The following is an 18058-nucleotide window of genomic DNA, read 5'->3' as shown; positions in this document are numbered from 1 at the left end:
AGTACTCAAATAAACAAGTACTGTCCTAACATTATGGTGGCAAGAATAAATATTACATGAAGTCAAGATGCTTCTATTTAATGCTGAAATGAGGTACATATGGGGAAATGGTCTTTGGATTTTAATGAGAACATAATGTCTTGTCCTCAGACAGACTAGAACTCCTCTCTTGGTTCTAATAATTGCTGACTCTGGGACTTCTAATGTGTTGATTCAACTTATGAGCTTATAAGCTGACCAATGAAATTGGGAGAAAACAGCCACTCAGTAGGGTTTGGGTTAATAAAATATGTGTGAGATTCCAAGTCAGTCCAACAAGAAAAGAATGTGTTTATTGACTTATGATGTTGGGACAATTTGATAGCAAATGAGAAAAATGAATTCAGATAGTCACTTTAAGTGGAACTCTTAAAAAAGTTAACTCAACATTGATTATAAAGTTAGGCGTGGAAATTATAAAGCTTCTAGAAGAAAACAGAGGTTAAAAGTTTTTGTGACTTTGGGTTAGGCAAAGAATTCTTAGATAGGGTTCTCAAAGTGCATGCAATTCAAAAGGCATCATTAAGAAAATGAAAAGACAGCCATGTAGTACAAAAACAACTGTAAATTTTATATTGAAGAATACATATCAAGGGTTCAAGGGTATATATAGAACTGTAGCATTCATAAGCTGACAACCCAATTACTAGTGGGCAATAGAACTGATAGAAAGCCATATACTGTGGTCTTGAGCAAAAGAGCTCAGGGACAGTGCCCATGCCCTGAATTTAAGCCCCACAACTGACAAAAATGACCATTAAAGGAAGCCTATGAAAAAGACACACAAATGTCTCATAAGCACATGAGAACATACTCTATACCATTAGGCATTTAAGAAAGGTAAAAGTGAACAACTATAGAACATTATCACACATACTATAAATGGTTGCAATGAAAAAGGCCAAAAAGATGGTAGCAAGCACTAGCAAGGACTTTAAGAAATTGAAAATCTTATTCAAGGAAGATAAGAATGGAGAATAATGCCACTGTGGAAAATAGCTTGACAGCTTCTTAGGGTGGCAGCCATAGTCCTATGGAAAACTAACTAATGAACTCTGTATTTGAGAGCCCAAAGTTAAGTGAAATTAAATATGTAACCATACAAAGATTTGTATTAGAATGCTCATAGCAATGTTACTCATAATTATTCAGAGTGGGGAAAAAATTCCAAAGCCCACAAAATGAAGAATGGACAGACAAATGTAATATACTCGTACAATTGAAGAGTGTTCACAGATTACAAGAATTAAACTACTGATGTATGAGGATATTACTGAACCTCAAAGCATGTTAGATGAAGTAAAGGACTACAGACTTTCCCTTGTGCAAAGCGAAAGGCTTATGCCACGTGCAAAAATGACATGTCATATGATTCATTTATAAAATTCTCAGAAAAAAGTCTACTGTGACTTTGGATTAGGCAAAGACAGAATACAGAATAGCACTAATGGTGTCTAGAGGGGTGAAGAGTGACAACTGACTGAAATTGGGTGGGAGGGAAATTTGGAAGGAGATGAAAATGTTTTATCACTGGATTGTGATAATTTCTACACAACTTTATAATTTTTTTCAAAAATGCACTAAGGGGCTGGGGATATGGCCTAGTGGCAAGAGTGCCTGCCTCATATACATGAGGCCCTGGGTTCGATTCCCCAGCACCACATATATAGAAAATGGCCAGAAGTGGCGCTGTGGCTCAAGTGGCAGAGTTCTAGCCTTGAGCAAAAAGAAGCCAGGGACAGTGCTCAGGCCCTGAGTCCAAGCCCCAGGACTGGCCAAAAAAACCCCAAACAAACAAACAAACAAACAAAAAAAACGCACTAAGGTAATGGTTATTGTTTCTATACTTAATGTAGATAAAGTACCAAAATAGTGTGTAAGACTGGAGAGGGACCATGGAGATGGGAAGAATTTCAGTGCAGTGGGTTTAATAAAACGTTTAGCATGTGGGAACATGACTTGAAAGAAAACAGAATAGCAAGAACTAAGGAAATAGCAAGCTAACACATGTGGGCACCTTCGAAGATCAGCTGATAAGAATCAGAAGTTGTCAATAGTCCAGTCTCCTGAGTTTTAGCTGATTGTTTATTGTCCTGTGTCTCATGCAACTGGAGGTGGGTACCTTACAGTCACAAAACCTCAAACAAAATGGTAAGTCATTATCAAGTCTGTTACAACTATTACTCAACCTTTTCTAAGCTCTATAGAATAGGACAGTAGAGTGACTACAGTTTATAGTAATCTGTTATGTGTTTAATGAAGAACTTGGAAAGCTACAAGCACCAAGAAATGCTTTTTGAAATGGAATTAATAATTACTCTGACTTGATATACTGTATACTGTATGTGTATATTAAATTATCACACCATATTTTATAAATATGCACAGTTAGGTCACTTTTAAAAGCCATTGACACTGATTAGTTGAGTCATATATGTCCATTTACAAAAAGGATCCTTCTGAAAAGAATCATGTTTACAACTGTTAGAGTCTCATCATTTTAGAAGGAAGTGTCTTAGAGGTCAAAGTGCAACATTCAGGTGTATGTGTACACACATAATCACACATACTTGTGTACATATATGTTCACACTTATATAGAACTTGATAAATACCATTTACTTTTATGTATTTATGTATATGTTTACTGTTACAAGTGGAGTAATTTTCAAATGAGGATGGCTATCAGAAGGAAAATCAAGAACTAAGAGTCATCGCTTTGAGAGTCCAATTTTCTTCTCATCAGCAGAGGGTGCTCTCTTCCCCCACTGCGCCACACTACAGAATGGCGTGTAAGACCACTGGGCTAAAAAAGGTTAAGACACTCTTTTTTGTTTTCATTGGACATATTTAGAGAATGTATACATTGAGGTATAAACATTTCCTTGCAAATTTTTAAGAATTAAAAAATTTTTTATTTCATCTAAATTACAACTATGGGAAGTTTGAATCAAGATACTATAGTCAGAAATAACCAGAGATAAAGGCTTTTCAATCTAACCATCAATGCAAATGTACATGCATTTTCCCAAGGAGGTAGCGGAAGGGAAAAGTTTGGAAACATGAGTGAATTTCTTTTTTTTTTTTTGGCCAGTCCTGGGGCTTGGACTCAGGGCCTGAGCACTGTCCCTGGCTTCTTTTTGCTCAAGGCTAGCACTCTGCCACTTGAGCCACAGCGCCACTTCTGGCTGTTTTCTATATATGTGGTGCTGGGGAATTGAACCCAGGACTTCATGTATACAAGGCAGGCTCTCTTGCCACTAGGCCATATTCCCAGCCCATGAGTGAATTTCTTTACAAGCAGGGAAGTTTCCTTTCTTCTCCTACTTCTTTCCTTCCCTCCCTCCCTCCCTTCCTTCCTTCCTTCCTTCCTTCCTTCCTTCCTTCCTTCCTTCCTTCCTTCCTTCCTTCCCTCCCTCCCTCCTTCCCTCCCCCCTCCCTCCCTCCCTCCCTCCCTCCCTCCCTCCCTCCCTCTCTCCCTCTCTCCCTCTCTCTTTCTCTCTTTCTCTCTTTCTTCTTTCTTTCTTTCTTTCTTTCTTTCTTTCTTTCTTTCTTTCTTTCTTTCTTTCTTTCTTTCTTTCTTTCTTTCTTTCTTTCTTTCTTTCTTTCTTTCTTTCTTATGGTGGGACCATTAAGGAATCAAGCATGCCTTTCAGAATCTGATTGACCTGAGAATACACTAAATTTTCCAAAAGTTTCTGAGTCTTCTGCAAGGACCATTGTGAATTTGTGGTAATTCATATTAAAACACCTCATTGGAGATATGTTAAGATGAACACCATCATTTATTAGATTCTGATGACTTCATGTGTTTCAAAAGTGTAGATTTCTTTTTCTACTGTTAGAATTTCCTTGGTTAGATGACGCTTTCATAAATTCGATATAACATTAGCTGTTTTTGTCCCAGAACTTGTTACTTGTCTAAAGTGGTTATGACTAGTAAATACTCAACACTCTACTGCACGACCAGAAACCCATGGCAAATAGCAAAGATCACATTGCCTCTTTTTATTGGAACAGATGTTTATTTGAACTTAAAAGAGATGTGGGAAACATAATTCAGAGCCAACAAATCAGAATTTTCAAAAGGTGCCTCCTGTGATTTTCTTGCCCAATACAAGCATACCTTTTCATGACCTAAGATAGATGTCTTTCTACTTATGGTCCTTTTTATTTATTTTTTTCTTAAGGAGAGCTTCATACAAATTGTTTCTTCTGAAGTTCTTCCAAGTTAATATTATTTCAGTTTGTCATCTCATAGATAAGACTATTAACTTTTTGCCCTTCAAAATTAGCCTTCACTTAAAGCTGAAACCTCAGACACAAAAATGTTTTTTATATCAAAGACTTCATTCAATTTTCTCAGTCTCTATGATTCCATACACAGAAGAGGGCTGCTTTAACTCAATAGCCAAGAATGGCAGCTCAATTCCCTTCCATACAATGTCAAGGATGGGACCAAAGCTCATGTCATCTAATCTTCTCACTGGAAAATGACCAGAGAGGCTAAAAGACATGTACATCATTGTCTGGCAGCAAAGCTGTCAGGAGAGGTCCTGGCTCTTCCTGCTATTGACCGACGCTAAGGAAGAATCTCTCGACTACTCTATTATTGATGATTTAGATGAAATAATTATTCATTGAATGGGGATTGTGGTCGTGCACACTGAATGAAGGATGTTGAGCAGTACCCTGGGATGCTACCTAGTGGACATCCATAGCAATCCCCCCCCCCCCCGCTTTAGTGTAGCATTCAGAATTTTCTCCATGCAAGGCAAAAATGTGACCTAGAGAATTGAAAAGAACTGTGATAGTTACCTGATGCCACCTGAAAGCAAGAGCTAGTTTTAATTCCACCTTTTCCCATTAGCTTCTCCACACAGCCAGCTCTGCTAATCCTACTTATTTCTCTGATCAGAGGATGTGGTGCTGTCCCATTTTTGTTTGTACCAATCTCTTTGGCTTTCCAGCCATTCCTTCAGTTATCTTAGAAAGAGGTTGCAGTAAATACAGTCATCCTTTACAATAGTTGTTTTTTATTGTGTGTCACTCAGGTTGCCTCCTTTATAGAATAACTCCTGCTCTTAAAATTGTTGTGTGTATCTTAGTGTTTCTTTCTTTTCTACCACAAAACACTTGACTCTTATCAGTTGTCCAACATTTTCAGGGGTCATATGGTAACTCCTAAAATGACAGGTGCTGAGTGGGTTTTATGTGTGGATATAAAGCATCCCCAGTAAAGGATAATGTGTTGAAAACTTGGTCCCTACCTGGTGAATCTAATCATTGAGAAAGGTGATTGGATCATGACAAATTCTAACATGATTTATGGATTGACCTATTGACTGGTTCATAATTTGATGCCATTATGGGGAGATGATGAAAACTTTGAGAGATGGGGTATAATTGGAGGAAGTGGAGCTCTGGCATATTCTTAGAGGAAATAACCTGTTCCAGAATCCTCTTCTCTCTGCTTATTTCCCTCTCCCTCCCTGTCTCCTCTTCTTTTTCTTTTATTTTCTCTTCTTCTTCTTCTTCTTCTTCTTCTTCTTCTTCTTCTTCTTCTTTCTTCTTCTTCTTCTTCTTCTTCCTTCTCCTCTTCTTCCTCTTTTTCTTCCCCATCCTTCTCTTTTTCCTCCTCATCCTTCATTTCCCCTTCCCATTCTCTATCTGTCTCTGTCTCCCTCTGTGTCTCTGTCTCTCTGTTTCTCTCTGTGTGTCTTTTTCTCTCTCTGTATCTGTCTCTGTCTCTCTCTCCTTCCTAGCTACCATGAGATGAGAGCTCTCCTAAGCACTATGAAGATGCTTGTTGCACCACAGGTCTAGGTCTGGAGCCAGCCAACCACTCACTGTTACATCTGAGAATAATCCATATCAAATGCTTCCTTCCTCAAAGATAAATAACTAACAGAGCAGGCGTGGCAGAGGGCATAGCACAACAGCAGGAAAAATAACAAGTACAACCTACTGCTCTTTGGGTGTTATTTTATGCCACACACAGCTCTACATTCTTTGTATCCAATGTATCAATCCTAGGGATAAAATTTCCTTCATTTTTGTTACTGAAAAAATTGAAGCACAGTGTGATTATCTTACACAGGTTCTCAGAGACAGGAAATGGTAAAGACAGAAATGTAGAGAGCTGGCCTCAAGAACATATAGTATTAACTGCCATAGTGCACAGTATAATTAGGTAACTGCCATCCTCAAAAACAAGCCCACTGCTAGGTGCCAGTGGCTTATGCCTGTAATCTTAGGTACTCAGAGGCTGAGATCTGAGGATTGCGGTTCAAAGCTGTGAGACTCTTATCTCCAATGAAGCACCAGAAAACCAGAAGTGGCACTGTGGCTCACATGGTAGGGCACTAGCCTTAAGCTGAAGAGCTCAGAGGGACAGCGCCTAGGCCCAGAGTTCAAGCCCCATGACCAATTAAACAAACAAACAAAAAAGTCCATATATTTTACCCAGAATTCAAAGTACATGAGTTCTGAAAGTATTTCATGGCAGATTCATTTAACTTAAAATGTGTCAACTTTTTTTTTCCATGAAAACCATTTTACTTGAGGATTTAAAATATATATACACACATATATATGTATATGTATATACATATGCATATATATTTGCTATACCTACTATGCTAGAATCACGATTACAGCATTTCAGCAACAGAAATAACACCAGACACCTTCTAGTCCAGTGCTTTAGAATGGAGCTGCATATAATGACCTCAGCAGATTGGCAGGGATATTGCCACCCAAGCCACTGCCAGAACAACTAAGTCAGAATCTGTGCAAGAAGACTATCCTGGGGTGCTAAAATTTTTCTCCATCCTAGAGAATGTCTGCCTCAAGCTACATTGCTAGATATTTTCAAATTAAATTCCTGACTTTCAAAACTATGTCTAGTTTACCACTAACATTGCCTCAGGTAGTTGGGAATCTTTTCACTCAATAGGTAACTTCAGAAGAGAAGAAGAAGACTCAATTACTTAAGCAAAAAAGACAGCAAATAGTCACTGATACAAACACAAGTGGATTCAATTACCTTCCAAGACAGAATTGAGCATTCAGAAGAGTCCAGCATTTTCTTATATATGAATGAAGAGAACATAACTATTTGCCAAATTGGAATGTTTATGGACATGCCAAAGGCAGCACAATCAAGAGAAAACAGCACTGGCATTGGATTCAAGACTGGGTTCAAGTTTAGTATTTTGAATCAGGAGCAAACTTCTTCATCTCCCTAAACCCTAGCTCTGCATCTGCACCAAAAAGGGAAGGTAGATGATCATTCCTCCTGTGCTGACAACGAACTCAGACCAGGGAGGGGACTGCTTCTAGCATCAATGATGTGGTCATTCATAAATAACAAGTATCTTCCCTCCCTTCCTTCCTTTGAACATGACTAAGAAAAGACATTAATTAAATAAACTACATAAGCTACTAAGTTGGCCAATGTTTTATTTTTTTAAAAAGACAAGTGCTTAGCTAGAGGCCTTTTGTACATTTCATTTCACGGATGAACAGTTTCCTCTAGTAATCTTCCTCCTGTCTTTCTGCTAGAACTTTAGGGAGGAACTGGGTCTATTTTCTTTTGCTCCTCACTAAGTATTTTTAGCAAAACTTTCTTTACCTTCTGCCTTTGTGAACTGAGGAGGGAGAGGAGGGCAGGGGATGTGTTTATATTCTTTGCATGCAAACTATTTCACACACACTATTCCTTCCAGGAAAGTGGTAATAACAGGAGTGTGGAACCATCTATAAACACACTAAAATGTCACCCACATTGTCTGCTCCAACTCAAAAGCAGGTGGCCTTGTGAGCCTTTTCTGTTCCACTAACCAAGATTTTCAACAAGATGGTTTCTAAAGGGTTGTTATTTCATCAGTGGACAATCTTGATCAGTCTTGAGATATGTTCAAAAGAAAAGCTTATCTCCCTCTCCTTTGACATGCTTTTTTCAGCCACTGAGACACTGCTAAGAGCCTTCCAGAATGTTAATACCTTCTTGTTTATTTGGTATCTAGGAAAACTTGACTGCTTCAAATTTGATTTCAATGAATGTTGCAAAAAGCACTTACTGTGTTCAAAGTCCAGTACTGAGAACCACAGAGAAAAAAATGAAATGATGAAGGCAGAGTTGGCCCACTGCAGGGGATGGAGACACAGACAGAACTTAACTAATTCTGCAACAGAAGCCACAGTGGGAGATGAATAAGAGATTCTACTATATTCCCATAAATTGAATATAATTCAATTGAACCTTTCAGAATTTCCTACTGAGGCTAGTTTACACAGTATTTTCTGCAAAGTTTAAAGCAATATTCCCCAATGGAAATAAGAGAGAATTGGTGAAAAAATAAATGTCTTACTGGAAACATTTCCTAAAATATGTGTGCAATAACTAAAGTACAACAGGATACTAGGTCCTATACCAAATAGAGGTGACAGCTCTCTCTCTCTCTCTCTCTCTCTCTCTCTCTCTCACACACACACACAAATCAAGGACCTAGCAAAATTTTGCACAATGTCTTTTTTTGATTGATCTCAGGGCCTGGGTGCTGTTTCTGAGCTCTTTTTGCCCAAGGCTTTCACTCTATCATGTTGAGCCACAGCTTCACTTCCAATTTTTTGGTAGCTAATTGGAAATATAAGTATTCTGGCCTTTAAAAACAAAACCAACATTTTTCACTTAAACAAAATAAGCCAAAAGCCTACACCCAATTTTAGAAGACTTTAGGCAAAAATGCTTCAACCCCTGATCTTTTCCAGGCAGTACCTAGCCATTGAGCTATGTAGACACTGTGTGTGTGTGTGTGTGTGTGTGTGTGTGTGTGTGTGTGTGTGTGTGTTTGTGTCCCCTGGGGTTTGAACTCAGGACCTGGGTGCTGTCCCTGAACTCTGAACTTCTTTTGTTCAAGACTAGCACTTTGCCATTTGAGCTACAGCTCCACTTCTGGCCTTTGCATGGTTAACTGGAGATAAGACTTGCCAAGACTTTCCTGCCCCAGCTGGCTTTGAACCGTGATCCTCAGGTCTCAGCCTCCTGAGTAGCTAGACCTACAGGTGTCAGCCAACAGTGCTAGGCTTAAAAGTGTACTTCTGAAAGGTTCACAAACATACTCCTGGGACTCTGGGGGTAAAAGAAACACATTGGCTCATCCTAGAAGGGTGGCATCACAAGCAAGCCTCAGATGTCAGGCTTTTGTCAGGATTGGCAAGGGAATGGTTTCATGTTCGAAGCCCTACATGGAACCCCATCTGCCCTGAAAAAACCCTCACAGCCACGCACTGCAGTGAGCCTCGTCGCTCCAGTCGTCACAGTCATTGTAGCCATTGCACTGCAGTTTCCTGGGGACACAGATGCCACTGGCACACAGGAAGCTCTCGCCCCCTCCACAGAGCACTGAGGAGAAAAAAAAAGTAGGGGAGTCAAGATGTGTCACAATAAGATGTTCTTTGCTTTGCTTTTAGAATTAGAACAGAGGAAGAAAAAAAAACACAACATTGGGAACGTTAGGAAGCCTTTCCTTATTTCTTGACTGGATTTCTTCCTTCATTTCTTCTACTTCATTGTCACTGATTTTTTTTCTGGGCCTTGGGATCACAAACTGTGGAATTACCTGAGAGTAATAAGTGCCTGCCTGAGAAAGGTAGGAGGAAATTGCCAGCTTGCACAAAGTAGAGCTGTTCAGAGCCCAACTGCACAATTGTGCAATGGGGGGTAGAGGGGATATAACCAATGGGCCGATTTTTCTTACCAGTTGAAAATCACGTTAAAATAGTTAATTGAATAAGCCTCAAAATGACTATAAAATGAACAAATAAACATTAAGAAACTGTTCTTTTCAAATATTACTTTATGTGGTAAAGAGAAAGTTACAGTAAAAATAAAGTCAGTCAATTGACGTATACTAGAACAAAAACATAGAGACCTCATGGTCTGTGTTCAAAATAAAATTACTTCCCTTAAAAAAAAATGCCAGTTAAAATGTCAGAGTCTGTTTGGGCAGAAGGAATGCAAAATGACACTAGCTAATAATATTTTCATTCTCTGTCTGTCTCTGTTTCTGTGTCTCTGTCTGTCTGTCTCTCTCTTTCACACACACACATAAATTCACACACACACACACACACACACACACACACAGAAAGTTTGCATCTTGGTGATATTTCTTACTTTTAGCATTTTGGTGGTCTTTTTTAATGCTTTTCACCCATAGCTTTATTAGGCATGTATTATATTGCTTTAAAATAGATGATAAATTTAAGATAAAAAGCTAGAAACATTTCTAAGACCATTAATAAATTAGCTCAACAAAGCTGGCATGAAAATAGGAATATATTTGATCATGTGCATCAAAAGCCATTTTTTAAACTTTTCATGTTTGAGGGTCGGTCTTGCTGTGTGGCTCAGACTGGTCTAAAACTTGTGATCCTTCCACCTCAGCCTCCTTGCAAATGCTTTTCGAATATGCAGTGTTTGACTCTGCAGTCTTATTTCTTAGACTTCATACAAATGGAATCTGTATTAATACAAGCAAGTTTTATTCTTAAGGATATTCATACCATGATTGTTTATAATGAGAAAACTGAGATCACAATCGTGTAAGGGTATGGGACTGGTTGCATGAATTTGGTGCTTCTATAATAAGAACTATTGTCATAGTCACTAAATAAGCATTTGTAGAAAATACTCAATATCCTGGGACAATATTCAGGATAATTAAAGTAGAAAAGTACCAGGTGGTTCTAAGAAATGTAACACAACTAGTCATAGGAAGACGTACCCAAAAGCCTACTGTATTATTCCTGGGAAGATTAAAAGCAGTGTATATGAGACTTCCGGAAAGACAGCAGAGGAGCTGCAAAGCACTAGCTGAGCTCCCTCCGACATTGCAGTTTTCTCACCCCATAGAAACTTTTACTCCTAGAAAGACAGCCAGAGTAAGTTCTAACAGTACAGGGATTCTGGCCAGGAAGGAAAAATTGACTTTGCCTGTCTGAAAACACAGATTTGAGCTCCTGGTGGCATCCCACCACTGCGCCAGTGTCGTCACCTGCACAGCAACCCACACTCCGCGCAGCTAAAGCACACAGCGTAGACCAGGGAGAAATACTCCAGGCGGCGGCTGAGCACAGACGACCTGAAATCGCAGCAAAAGCGTTGAGTACCCTACGAAAGATATTCTCACTTGTGCCCACAGGGCAGCTTCTGGAAGGCAGCCCTTCGCCCACTGCCAGAGCAAAGCGCCATCTTTGCCACTGGCATAGGGTCAGACCAGATTGGAACTAAAGCGGGCCTGGGGAAAGTGAGGTCAAAGTAGCCATCTTTGAAAAGGGAAAGAGGGACTGACCAGTGAGAGCCAACTTCTCCCAGGAGAATGCCCCCTGCCCAGGCAGGAGGCATGTCCTGGGCCTCTGCTTAGCCAGAGGTGCCTCGCCCTGCCCACCAGAATTTCTAAATTTAAAGAGAAAGTGGCGAGCAGCTCCCGGCAGCACGGAAACACCAGACAGGGGAACAAACAGTTCCTGAGAAAGTTAAACGGTCCCATCACAGAGGAAGCCCAATTCCCAGCCCCAAACGGAGCTGCATTCCATAGCCACATCCACCAAGGAGCCCGCCCCGCCCAGGAGGGAGGAGCCTCCCCCAGGCAAGCAACTCTCAGCCGAGTAAAACAGGCTAGAGGTGCCCCGCCCTGCTGAGTCCACAGCCTATTCAAAGCCAGGCGTTAAAGGCAGCAGCCCCCCAGCAGACAGAAGAGCCACGGTTCCTGAGACTGCTCAAGTCCCCATCTACACAGGACGACCAAGGCCTACCTGCAAGCTGTGCAAAGCACAGAGACTCAGGATTGCACCAACAGGGGAGAAGGGTAAGAACATAACCACCCCCTGCAAACTGAAATCAAGTCAAACCCAGCCAATCAGGAAAATAGACTGCAGACCATGGCAAGGAAATCAGATACTGGGGAAAGACCACCCAATTTTTACCTGTTAGTTTTATCAAGTTTTTTTTTCTTTTTTTGTTTGTTTCGGTAGTTCCTTTTCTGTTTTTTTTTCTTTTTATTTCTTTTTTTTAAAATAATTTTTCTATGTTTTGTGTATCTGTCTTCCACTATTTTTACTTTATTTCTCTCTTTGCATTCTCTTTCTTTAAACATTACTTTCCTATGAATAACACCTCCACTCTTTTCTGCTAACTCTCCATTGTCTATCATTTTAAACTTGTTCTTTCTACTGGTTCTACTCTTCTCCACATTCCCACGTCACTGAAACTAAACCAAAATCACCACACCCCCCTCCCCAATACATTTTACTCTATTCTCTTTACTACCTCCAACTTACCCTCCTGACTTACTGCCTGGACCTCCAGTTTCCATTGACTCCTCGTTATTGGATAGAGGGTATCCAAGCTGAATCCGAGTGAATCAAAGAGGTTCATAGAGAAAGCCAGTCCTAAATAACTTAACATACAAACAAGAATTGCTTATAGGGTTGTAACAGTAAAAAAGTAACTACTGACTACAGGGCCCAGGATCAGTTGTTATATTGAAATTGTATTCTTTAGGAACACCAAATCTAATTTTATAGACAGGTATACAGGGTATCTGTATATAATTGTGAACTTGTAAGATTTACACAACAGTGCTTGGTAAGGGCTGCTTTGGGTCTTAAACGGTGCTCACAGGTGCTGGTAGACTGGCATTCCCAATCCAAATGGGCAGAAGGAACACAAGAAAGATGGCAAACAATGAAGTCTTATCCCCCACTCAAAACAAGCAGGAAGCAGAGCAGGCAATCAAAGACAAAGAAGAGAACCCCCAAAAGGCTCTACAAAGTCTACTGATAAACATGATAAATGAAAAGATTGAATCTCTTCAGTCAATTATTCTAGAGCGTGAGGAGGCAAAGCAAAAATTAATGGAGAATTTCATGGCATCCACAAATAGAAAGATAAATGAACTTCAAGAGTCAAATGAAAAGATAGCTAGCCAGCTTAAAGATTTGAAAGACAACACTCAAAACCAAAGTAATGAAGTTAATGAAGTAAAGAAGTCCATACAAGACCTAAGAAATGACATGGAAATCATCAGGAAAGACCAGTCAGAAGGAAAAGAGATTCAAAATCAAGTAGCTAGCCTACAGTCCCGACTAACTGAAGCAGAGGATCGAATTTCAGGAGCGGAAGATTCCCTAGAAATAACCGAAATTCAGAAAATAATAAGGGACTATTTTGCAAACCTTTATGCCAACAAATTCGAGACCTTGGAAGAAATGGATGATTTCCTAGAAAAAATTTATATCCCCAAATTTAACCATGAAGATTTAAACCTTCTAAACAGACCCATATCCAGTATTGCAATAGAAACGGCAATAAATGATCTCCCATCCAAGAAAAGCCCAGGTCCAGACGGATTTACTGCAGAATTCTACAAGGCCTTCAAAAGAGAACTCACACCAATATTTCTCAAACTCTTCAATGAAATTGAAAGAGAACGTTCACTTCCACTCTCATTCTATGAAGCCAGTATAACCCTGATCCCCAAACCAGGCAGGGACTCATCAAGGAATGAGGACTATAGACCAATTTCCCTGATGAACATAGACGCAAAAATTCTCAACAAAATTCTAGCCAACCCACTTCAACAGATCATCCAAAAAATCATACACCGCGGTCAAACTGGATTCATCCCAGGGATGCAAGTTGGTTTAATATACACAAGTCAATTAATGTAATCCACCACGTCAACCGGAGCAAGGTAAAGAAACACATGGTTTTATCTCTGGATGCGGAAAAAGCATTCGATAAAATCCAGCACCCATTTATGCTAAAAGCCTTGGAAAAACTGGGATTCCAGGAAACATTCCTGAATATAATCCAGGCAGTTTATGACAAATCAACAGCAAGCATAACTCTAAATGGTGAAAAACTAAAGCCATTCCCTTTAAAATCAGGAACAAGGCAGGGATGTCCACTCTCTCCCCTGCTCTTCAACATAGTACTAGAGTTTCTAGCCAGAGCCATTAGGCAAGAAGAAAATATAAAGGGGATCCAAGTAGGTAAAGATGAAGTTAAACTCTCTCTCTTCGCAGATGACATGATCCTATACCTAAAGAATCCCATAGACTACCCCCAAACTACTAGAGCTGATCCAAAACTTTGGCAAAGTTGCAGGATATAAAGTAAACTCTCAAAAATCAACGGCCTTTCTCTATGCTAATGACCCGAAGACCGAGACGGAAATAAGGAAAGCAACTCCTTTTACAATAGCCCCCAGGAATACCTAGGAATAACCTTAACTAAAGAAGTGAAAGACCTCTATGAGGAGAACTTTAAAAGATTGAAAAATGAAATTAAGTCAGAACTAAGGAAATGGAAAAACCTCCCATGCTCCTGGATTGGGAGGATTAATATAATCAAAATGGCAATATTGCCAAAGGCTATCTACAAATTCAATGCAATACCCATTAATATCCCAACACCATTTTTTAATAAAATAGAGGAAGCAATCCAGAAATTCACATGGAACAATAAACGACCTAGAATAGCAAAAACAATCCTAAGCAGAAAGAACAGTGCTGGAGGAATTACAATACCCAACTTCAAGCTGTATTATAAAGGTATAGTAATAAAAACAGCTTGGTATTGGCACCGGAACAGGCCTGAAGACCAATGGAACAGAAGTGAAGACCCAGAAATGAACCCACAGAACTACGCCTACTTAATCTTTGATAAAGGAGCTAAAACAATAGTTTGGAAGAAAGATAGCCTCTTTAAAAAATGGTGCTGGCAAAACTGGCTCAACACATGCAACAAACAAAAACTAGATCCTTATATATCACTCTGCACCAAAATCAATTCTAAATGGATTAAAGACCTCAAAATCAAAACAGACACCCTGAAAACACTAAATTAAGGACTGGAGAACACTTGGGCTCCTTGGCGCAGGATGGAACTTCCTGAACAATGACCCAGAAAGGCTACAAATCAAAGAAAGCTTGGACAAATGGGACTACATCAATCTGCAGAGCTTCTGCAGGGCAAAGGACATAGCTCACAAGATAAACAGAAAGCCCACAGACTGGTAGAAGATCTTTACCGGCCATTCAATGGACAAAGGCCTCATCTCTAAAATATATGCAGAACTAAAAAAATTACCTTCTTCCAAAACAAAACCGCAAAGAACCAATAGCCCCCTCATCAAGTGGGCTAAAGACTTACAAAGAGACTTCTCTGATGAGGAAATGAGAATGGCCAAGAGACATATGAAAAAGTGCTCTACATCACTGGCCATAAAAGAAATGCAAATCAAAACAACACTGAGATTCCATCTCACCCCAGTAAGAATGTCCTATATCAAGAAAACTAACTGAATTTCAAGATGATGCCGACACAGTAGGGAGGCACCCCGACTCACCCCAACTAAATAGCGAGCTGGGAACTCCGACACCCAACACCCCATCAAGAACCCAGTAAAACCAGCAGCCAGAAGCAGTGGAGAAATGCAGGAAAACAAAAAGGAGCAAAAAAGAACAGCCGAAAACCTACACGGAGCCAGAGAATCTCTGGGGCACCCTCCCCCCATCAGCCGACCCTGGCCCAAACAGGGCCAGGATGGGAAAGGGGAACTCGGTGATTGGCAGACAGGCTGCTGTGAGCGTAGAACTCAGATAGCGGGAGACCCCACGGTCACTAGGGAGGGAGCGGACCAAGACACACTATCGCAGTGACGAGAAGTTCGGGTCCACACCGGGTTCAGACAGAGGGCGGCTGGGGAACCCAGCGTGGCAGAAGGAGGGAACCGGGGAAGCCACCACAACACTTTGCCATCTCCTGAAGGTCCAATGGCTGCACGGGACACACACAATCCAGGAACAGTGAGCCCCCATTACCCCCTCACCCAACGGGAGACCAGCTATCAGAGACCCAAGCCCTACAAAGAAGCTAGATCTCCCTCCCTCCCCCTGCCCATCCCGAGGGAACAAAGAACCCCCAAATCAGGCGGGAAGCTCCCATCAGGCACTGGGAAATCAGTTTAGCAGGGGAAGGGTGGAGCAGCCCCAAGGCCACAGAGGTTCCTGAACTGGCCGCACCAGCCCCACCCCCTTCCCAACAGGGGCCGGGGGACAGCCGGCAGTGGTAGCCCCACCCGAGGTGCCTGGACCTCGCAGACTCTTACAACTAAAATCACCGGCGCTGGTGGGCAATACCATCACAGCAGGGACACCTGGGCCTGATCACATCCCCCCCTCGCATCGGAGGCGAGGTCTGAGGGTGCTAACCCACACCCAGACAGTCGATCCCACTAGGCCCCACACATACCGATACCCCCAACGGACTTGCAGGAGGGCGCAAACACAACCCAACAACCCGGGGCTCGCTCTGGTAGGCGTACCCCGCACTGGTGGGCGGGGCCACAGCGGCAGCACCTGCTCCAATAGACACGCCTACACAGGAGGGAGGGCAGAGCTACAAACCAAACCTGAGAAGCCAGCCACAGATTTCCAGATGCGCAAGTCACAAAGAAACATAACACAGTTCATCAAAGAGCAAGCCAACTCGCCAGCTCCAAAAAGCAGCACGACTGAAGATGAGATGGAGATTAAAAAAGCAAAGGAGGCCATGTTAACAGGAATGATGGAAAGCATCAGAAATGAAATCAGAAAACAATTCCAGGAGTTTAGAGCGGAAATCTTGAAGGACACCCAAGAAGCCAAGAAAGAAATGGAAGCAAAAATGGACACAATGCAAGCCTCCTTTAAAGAGAATCTTAACATCCTGAGACTTGAAATGCATGAAAAAATAGATTTAAAAATACCACTCTTTGAAGGAAGAAATTTCCACGATCAGAGCTGATCTGACAACCATAAATAGCTCTCTGACATCCATAAACTCCACAATTGAAACCGTAACACAAAGTGTGGACCATATGGAATCCAGAATCTCTTGCCTGGACGATGAAGCAGCCGACAACAACCAGAAAATGACCACACTCCAAGAAACGGTGAAGCTTCAGGGCAGACTAATCCCGGAACTAATGGACAAAGACAAGAGATATAATCTGTGCGTAATTGGAATAGAAGAAGGAGCCAAATACCAGAGCAGAGGGCTTAAACATGTTCTCAATAAAGTTATTGCAGAAAACTTCCCCAATCGCACAGGGGTCCCCATCCAGGTAATCGAAGCCTATAGGACACCTGGCAGGCCAGACCCCAGAAAAGCCATCCCAAGGCACATAATATTCAAGACTTCAGACCTCAAGATTAAAGAGCAAATTCTGAATTCAACCAAAGCGAAGAAAGAAATTTTCTACAATGGGAAGCGGATTCGAATAACATCCGACTTATCCACACAAACTTACCAAGCACGAAGTGAATGGAAGAACACCATCCAAGTACTTAAGGCTAACAATATGCAACCTCGGATCAAATATCCAGCGAAATTGGAGTTCACATTCGAAGGGAACACCAGATCTTCCACACCAAAGAGGACCTAAAGGAGTATATGAATAAAAAACCAGCCCTACAGCAAATTCTAAGAGGGGAGCCCCACCCAACAGAGATTGTACAAGACACACAGACAGAATCAGAAACTACAATAGCCAAAATCCAACAGAAAAAACAGCTCACTAAAGACAAGAAAAAAAAAAAGAGGAAAAAAACAGCCCAACAAGTAAATGGAAGGAGAAAAAACACCCTTATCCTTGATCTCTTTAAATATAAATGGTTTAAACTCTCTGATAAAGAGGAGCAGACTGGCAGAATGGATTCACAAACAAAAAGTTGACATCTGCTGTCTACAAGAGACCCACCTTACAACAAGGGACAAAAACAGGCTCCGAATGAAAGGATGGAGCAAGATCTACCGAGCAAATGCACTTACCAAAACGGCAGTTGTAGCCATCCTGATCTCAGACAAACTGGACTTTGCATTAAAATCAACTCAAAAAGACAAAGAAGGACACTCCGTATTAATACAAGGAAAATCCAGAATCAAGACATCACAGTGATAAATA

The 18058-nt window shown here is 41.0% G+C and overlaps 1 protein-coding gene across 1 annotated transcript in view; it reads right to left on the bottom strand.

Annotated features, from left to right (window-relative positions):
* The window catches only part of Corin (corin, serine peptidase), a 270666-nt gene that overhangs the window by 73981 nt on the left and 178627 nt on the right, over positions 1–18058 (bottom strand). Inside the window, exon 6 of the mRNA XM_048364609.1 lies at positions 9334–9447. Coding sequence (XP_048220566.1) covers positions 9334–9447 — 114 coding nt within the window. The remainder of the gene's footprint in view (positions 1–9333; positions 9448–18058) is intronic.

The sequence above is a fragment of the Perognathus longimembris genome, chromosome 16 (genome assembly GCF_023159225.1).
Source record: "Perognathus longimembris pacificus isolate PPM17 chromosome 16, ASM2315922v1, whole genome shotgun sequence".
In the NCBI taxonomy this organism is placed as follows: Eukaryota; Metazoa; Chordata; class Mammalia; order Rodentia; family Heteromyidae; genus Perognathus; species Perognathus longimembris.
This window is presented reverse-complemented; position numbering and strand designations above follow the sequence as displayed.